This window comes from Nicotiana attenuata, unplaced genomic scaffold (assembly GCF_001879085.1).
Source record: "Nicotiana attenuata strain UT unplaced genomic scaffold, NIATTr2, whole genome shotgun sequence".
In the NCBI taxonomy this organism is placed as follows: domain Eukaryota; kingdom Viridiplantae; phylum Streptophyta; class Magnoliopsida; order Solanales; family Solanaceae; genus Nicotiana; species Nicotiana attenuata.
The window spans coordinates 57,829-64,882 of record NW_017671503.1 but is presented as its reverse complement, the minus strand read 5'-3'; the positions used below and the strand labels follow the sequence as shown (position 1 = coordinate 64,882).

The window sequence follows — 7,054 nt, the reverse complement described above, 5'->3', positions numbered from 1 at the left end:
AAAAAAATAAAAATAAAAAAAGTAAAGAAGGAGTCAAATTTGAGTGTGAAATAAGTTATGGTAAAGATAACAATAATACGATTTAGGCAAAAATAAATGAATAAAAGAGAAAAAAGAAAAAACTAGGAAGAAAATGAGAAAAAAGAAAAGGAGAAAATAAATAAAAAAAGGAAAAAAAGAAAAGAATCATAGAAATAAAAAAGAATTGGAGAATAAAGAAAAAAATTCCCCACAAAAACTTCTATGGGTAGAAAATGTAATTAGTTTATGGGTAGAAAAACAAATGGGTAAATAGTTTTATTTTTGTGGGTAACTGTGTCAAACCCCCCTTTTTACTATGCTCTGGCCCGAGACTCGCCCAAAAAACACCCTTTAAGACACAAGTAGTCAAACTTGAAGGAATGTACTCATTCTCCATCTCTTTAAACTACCAATCTATCTCGTTAAAAAAATGGACTAACTTGTATCGCTTGATCATCAATTTTGGTTCAAATATGTATTAGATTAACATATTTAATGCCCTAAGAAATATTTATTACTCCATAGGAATATATGGGTGGAAGAATTAACCTAAATCTAAGGAAAAGCGTTAAGAAAAAGTGGAAATACTAAAATTTTGAATGATATACAGTGTTTTTTTTAAATTTTTTAGCTAGCCAATTTTTTCATAGTTTATTTAGTTTCCTAATCAGCTTAGGATAGTAGAAATTGGAAGTACGTAGTAGGTTTAGGTTTAGGATTACTTCTTGGGAGTTAATTCACGAAAGACCCTAGAGACCTCTCCTAAACCATTTTGGTTTTGGTTCAAAGATAAGCCATCCCTTGCAGCTATAAATATACCATTTACGTAGAAGAAGAAATCATCAAATAGTACAAACCTTGATCTTTCTTTCTTGCTTTCAATCATATTTGAACGAACCCAAAGAAAGAAGAAAAAAAGAGTAGAGTACTGTGTGTGTGTGTGTGTGTGAATTAACAATGGACGTGGAAAGTGGAGATAATGAATCAACAGAATATGCATTCAAGGGTAAAGAAGTACCACCGTGGAAGAAGCAAATAACGTTGAGGTCAATGGTGACTGGCTTGATCCTGAGCGTTGTGTTCAACTTCATTGTTTGCAAACTGAATCTCACGACTGGTGTTATCCCTTCTCTTAACGTGGCCGCGGGGCTGTTGGGGTTCGCCATGATTAGGTCATGGACGGCTGTTATTGAGAAGTTTGGGAAATTAAAGCAGCCTTTTACTAGGCAAGAGAATACCGTCATCCAGACGTGCGTTGTTGCTTCTTCTGGCATTGCTTTTAGCAGCGGGACAGCAAGTTATATGTTGGGAATGAGTCCATTCATAGCAGCTCAGGCTGATGCAGGAAATACCCCAAATAATACTATGAAGCTTGATATTAGTTGGATGCTTCCCTTTCTTCTTGTTGTCAGCTTTGCTGGTCTCTTCTCAATTGTGGCACTAAGAAAGTTGATGATTATCAAGTACAAGTTGACATATCCGAGTGGAACTGCGACTGCATACCTTATCAACTGTTTCCACACTCCTAAAGGAGCAAAGCTGGCCAAGAAACAAGTTGGTTCCTTGTTCAAATCCTTTAGCTTCAGCTTTATATTTGGGGCTGTTCAGTGGATATTTGCACGTGAAGATGGCTGCGGATTTGGTAGCTTGCCTACATTTGGTTTCAAAGCCTATGCCAAGAGGTTCTATTTTGATTTCTCCTCAACATATGTTGGAGTTGGTATGCTCTGCCCCTACATGGTCAATGTTTCGTTGCTAATTGGTGCCATTATATCATGGGCTATCATGTGGCCAATGATTGAAGCGAAGAAAGGCGACTGGTACTCTGACCACTTATCCGCATCAAGTCTTCATGGTATCCAAGGATATAGGGTATTTATCGCAATTGCCATGATGCTTGGAGATGGTCTATTCCATTTTGCTTACATGGTTGTCGTCACAGCCTTAACTTTCAAAAAGAGGAAATCATCAGGAGAGGAAGATTATTCAGGTGAAGAGTCCTCAGAAGACTATGACACGAAGAGACAAAACGAGTACTTCTTGAAAGACCAGATCCCCATCTGGGCAGCCATTGGCGGATACGTTGGTATTGCAGTCATATCTATCATTGTGGTGCCAATTATCTTCCACTCACTCAAATGGTATCACATTCTGGTTGCTTATGTAATTGCTCCAGTTTTGGCCTTCTGCAATTCTTATGGAAGTGGCCTCACTGATTGGTCCTTGGCCTCAAATTACGGGAAAATTGCAATCCTTACATTTAGTTATTGGGTTGGTTTGCAAAACGGTGGAGTGATTGCTGGCCTTGCTTCATGTGGATTGGTGATGAGCATACTTGACACAGCTGCTGGCTTGATGGGAGATTTCAAGACTGGTTACTTAACGCTTACATCGCCGCGTTCCATGTTCTTTAGCCAAGTCATTGGAACTGCCATGGGCTGTGTGATAACACCACTAGTCTTCTGGATTTTCCACAGTGCCTATAAATTGGGTGATCCAGAAGGTTCATACCCTGCACCATATGCATTAATGTATCGTGGAATCGCGCTACTTGGCGTGGAAGGTTTTGGAAGTCTTCCCAAGCATTGCCTCAGGCTCTCTATTTGGTTCTTTGTTGCTGCTATTGTGATCAATATACTGACTCAGCTGCTGAAAAAATTCGAGACCAAGTATAGGATTTATCGGTTCGTACCAAGTCCAATGTGCATGGCTATACCATTTTACCTTGGAGGGTACTTTGCGATTGACATGTGTATAGGGTCATTGATTCTATTCATTTGGGAAAAGGTGAACAAGCAGCAAGCTAAACATTTTGGACCTGCAGTGGCTTCTGGTCTCATATGTGGTGAATCCTTGTGGGGAATTCCAGCATCTGTTCTTGCTCTAGCTGGTGTCAAAGCTCCCTTTTGCATGAAAGTTCATCACTGATTTTAGTCCCACATTCCTCCTCCTGATCATTTAATCATTGTACAAATTGAGCTTTTTTTTTATCTCCCTTTGTCAAAGTTTTTAGTCATTTTTATTTTACATGTTTTAAAGTTGTCTATTTTATTGTAGTAGTAGAATTAATACACTTGTCATTTTCGAAATTCTTGACGTATTTTAAATTTCGTTGGTACCAACTACTAATGGATTGTGATTTTAGTTAGTAACGTCAATGTATTGTGTAGTTTCTTTCTTGTTTTAATTAAGATTTTTCCTCCTGCAAAAAATGATCAGTGGTCTGGTTTTTAGCCATGTTGGTGACCATCAGAGAGTCTGATTCTAGTACTATTATATTGTTGATACACCAGTCAATTGCCTATTATTAATGCTGGTCTTGCTTCTGCTTCAATATAATACTGCTGTTACACTATACAGGGCAAGCAAATGCCATAATAAGCTGGTCCCTAAGCGCGCCTGTGTTGTTAATAAACGACATTGGCCAAAAATGTTCTGGCCAGTTCTTATTAATAAAGTGGGGAGTTAATTTGCCTATTTGTTACATTGGTGCTTTCATTGAGAGTCGAACTCAAAGGCAATTAAAGGGGAAGAACATCCACTACTCCTATATGAAAGTTTTGTTGTTCTACATGCAAATTATCCTATACATGACAAGGCTCTAAAGGTAAATGAAACTAAGAGGTTAATATATACCTGGACCGCACATGTATCCTGGTTCATTCAGTAGTAATGTTTGCACTGTGTACAAATTCTCTTTGTCACTGGACTACGAGTTACTAAGGACAGGATCGGATATTAAGGTGTTTGAGGCAAGCTGATGGGCTGCTGTTGTGGAGATTTACTACTGGAAAGTTTGCCTTGATAACTCTATTAATGTCTGCTAATGGCCACATAGAACAAGATTTAGATTTGTTCACAGCAGGTACACTGGATCCTATATTTTCCTCAAGTCACAAAGATCGCCTTAGTATTGAGATGATTGATTGGGAGCTCCCGAGTCTCACTATTCTTGACCGAACCTTGAGGACAAGGGTCTTTTTTAGGACGGAGGAATTGTTATGAATGATATTGTCCAAAAGACTAAGGGCGTGTTTAAAATATTCACTACTAAAAATCAGGAAAAAAGCGACCAAAATTGGTCTGTCAAGAAAAGCGACCAAAGTTGGTCGCTAAATTGGAGAAAATAATTAAATAATTATTCTAAACACATTAGCGACCAAGGTTGGTCGCTTTTTGGTCGATAATGTGGTCAAAATATTGACCGGACTGGTCAGACTTGCTTGGTCAAAGAAATACTGAAATTAGCGACCAACTTTGGTCGCTAAAGTGGGACCCACTTATAAAATTTAATTAATTATATTATTATTTAAAAAAAATTATAAAATATAAATAAATATAATTTAAAATTAGCGACCAAAGTTGGTCGCTTAGGAAAGGGGAAGCAGATAGAGACCAACTTTGGTCGCTAATCTGGGACCCAGTTATAAAATTTTAATAATTATATTATTATTTAAAAAAAATATAAAATATAAATAAATATAATTCAAAGTTAGCGACCAAAGTTGGTCGCTTACAAAAGGGGAAGCAGATAGAGACCAACCTTGGTCGCTAATCTGGGACCCAGTTCTAACGTTTAATAATTATATTATTATTTTAAATATTATATAAAATATAAATAAATCTGATTTAAATTTAGCGACCATCTTTGGTCGCTAATATTAATTTCTGGATAATTAGCGACAAACTTCGGTTTTTAATTTTAATTTCTGGATAATTAGCGACCAAAGTTGGTCTCTTTTCACGTCAACATTGGTCAAAATTAAAAATCACTTTTGTATTTACTATCTAAATAATATAAATGTAATCCGTTAACACTTTTGTAATACAAGAGATGAATACACTAAAGTATACTCTAACGTGCTATATATGTAGTAAAAGAAGTACAACGAAACTTGTTAGTCATATATATATATATATATATATATATATATATATATATATATATATATATATATGTGTGTGTGTGTGTGTGTGTGTGTGTGTGTGTAAATTGATTCATCGACTTATAACCTAGTGATGAATGAATGTAATTCATTAACTCTGTTACAATACAAATAACGAATACAGTATCATGTANGGGAGGCTACAGGGCTGTTAGGAGTACTTCCCTTTTTGATTTCCTTATCGTGCGGTTCAATTCCTTTGAGGCTTATGCCTCTGATTTCTTCCTACTAAATCTTACGCGAGCGCTTGTTATAAATCGAAAATTGAAGGATTGTAATGGCACTACAAATGTGGTGCGGGATGATTCTCCCGGTATAGTTGATTGGACTATTATAGTCGCCTTATGGAAGGATATTCTATTGTTCAGCTCATCAACACAACTTCTAAGAGCCTTGAGGCTGGGCACAGGTTGCCACGATGCTTATGAGCGATTATTCCGCAGTATTGTTGTGATGGTAGGATGTTTGCCCACGTGTCGGGGCAGTGAATGACTTGAAGAGAGGTTTATTCAGTACATAATCACGAGATTCAGTATTTTATTCCCGGGAGGGAAAGGCAATCGAACTAAGGATGGTCAGAAATAGACTGATGGAAGTAATGAGACTTGGTAATTGCAAGCGTGGTGGAGTTTTCTCCTATGATGAGGTACTATTGTCCTAGTTGGACGTATTAAGTTTATCGGTGTTATGATCTTCTACAATCCGCCTTTGGGGCAGGACACCGGGAAATAGTACCGGTGATGCAACTATCAGATATCGCAAGGTGCGGTGGTTTTGGATTGAATCAGTATTTCAAATGTGGCGGTTCGAGAAGGATGGCCTTCGGAAAAGTTTGGAGTTAGTAGCAAATTGTGGATTCAAGTACTATGAAGATAAATTTTATTAAGACAACGACTGAGCAACAAAAGATGAGAAGGACATATGGGAAGTGTCAGGCGGAGTTTTAAACTTCTAAAGGGCCAGGCTTAGGGAGCGCAGGCCGAGCAGTTGATTAAAGAAGTGAGTTTGCCCAAAGTGGGAGAGTAGCGGAGCTGTGTAGGGGCCTGGTAATGAGATGACTATGCACCTTAAGGGAGTCTGGAACGATTTGAGAATATTGGTGCTTGGTTATTGGGGTCTACGGATCTAATTTGAAGTAGGGATTCTTGTGCGGCCGGAGATTTAATATAACGGAAAGGAGTCGCTTAAATGAAGAAGGATGTAGCATGACTTGAATTGAAGGGATGTTGTCGCGCACTTAAATGATGTCCACGAGGGGTAAATGGACCTGTGCAGCTGGAGAGTGAGCTCAGACTCAGGAAGGGTCATTGACGTCAAAGTGATTGTACCCCCGTGTAGCGGCGTTGGAGGATGTCGGGGAAAGCTTTCTATATGTGGGTTACCCAAGTGAGCAGGTTAGCAGTCGCGTGGTTGGTGAGGCTCCTGCGAAGAATTTTATTGGTTATTTAGTAGAGAGATCGGTCGTGCGAATGCAGTGGGTGAATCAGAGAATAAAAGAATGGGGGCTTTGCGGAAGGAATCCGAGAATTTATGCGGTTGATCGCGCAAGGTTATGTCGATGAAAGCTGGGGAATCTTGGTGAATACCAGAGTTGTGAAATAATGGCTTCATGCTAAGTGGGAGAGTCCCATCACTTATGATTGGGTTGCATGGTTAACTACTTGCGAGATTTTTGGCTATTAGCATATCGACGGGCTGTTTCAGCTACGGAAAGGACCATAAGTGGTAATTTAAGTAAAGGAAGTATTAAAGGTGGGCTATCGTTGGCCCATGTTCAGACTTGGGGAAAGATTCAGGATTTTGCCTTGTATAGATGCCGGTTCCCAGGGAAGTGACTCAGCGCGTTCTTCGCCAAGAGGGTATTCATGTGATGGAAGACTCATGGAGTTGACTATATCCAGGGCCAAGTCAGAGCGGGTGGCTCTTAGCAACGGTCCTAGTAGATCCCGAGGGATAAAGTGTGGTGCCCAATGATTTCAAGCCTATGAGTACAGTTAAGGATCAAGATTGTAACAGCTTATGAGAAGGTGCCCAGAATGTTCTATGATATTTTGACTTGTGGTGTAGCATTTGAGAGATATGAAATA

The 7,054-nt window shown here is 38.7% G+C and overlaps 1 protein-coding gene across 1 annotated transcript; it reads left to right on the top strand.

Moving 5' to 3' along the window:
- Positions 1-978: 978 nt before the first annotated feature.
- On the top strand, positions 979-2,949 carry LOC109208667 (probable metal-nicotianamine transporter YSL7). The gene has a single exon (XM_019371806.1). It carries the CDS (start codon positions 979-981, stop codon positions 2,947-2,949), a length of 1,971 nt encoding a protein of 656 aa, XP_019227351.1.
- Positions 2,950-7,054: the final 4,105 nt, after the last annotated feature.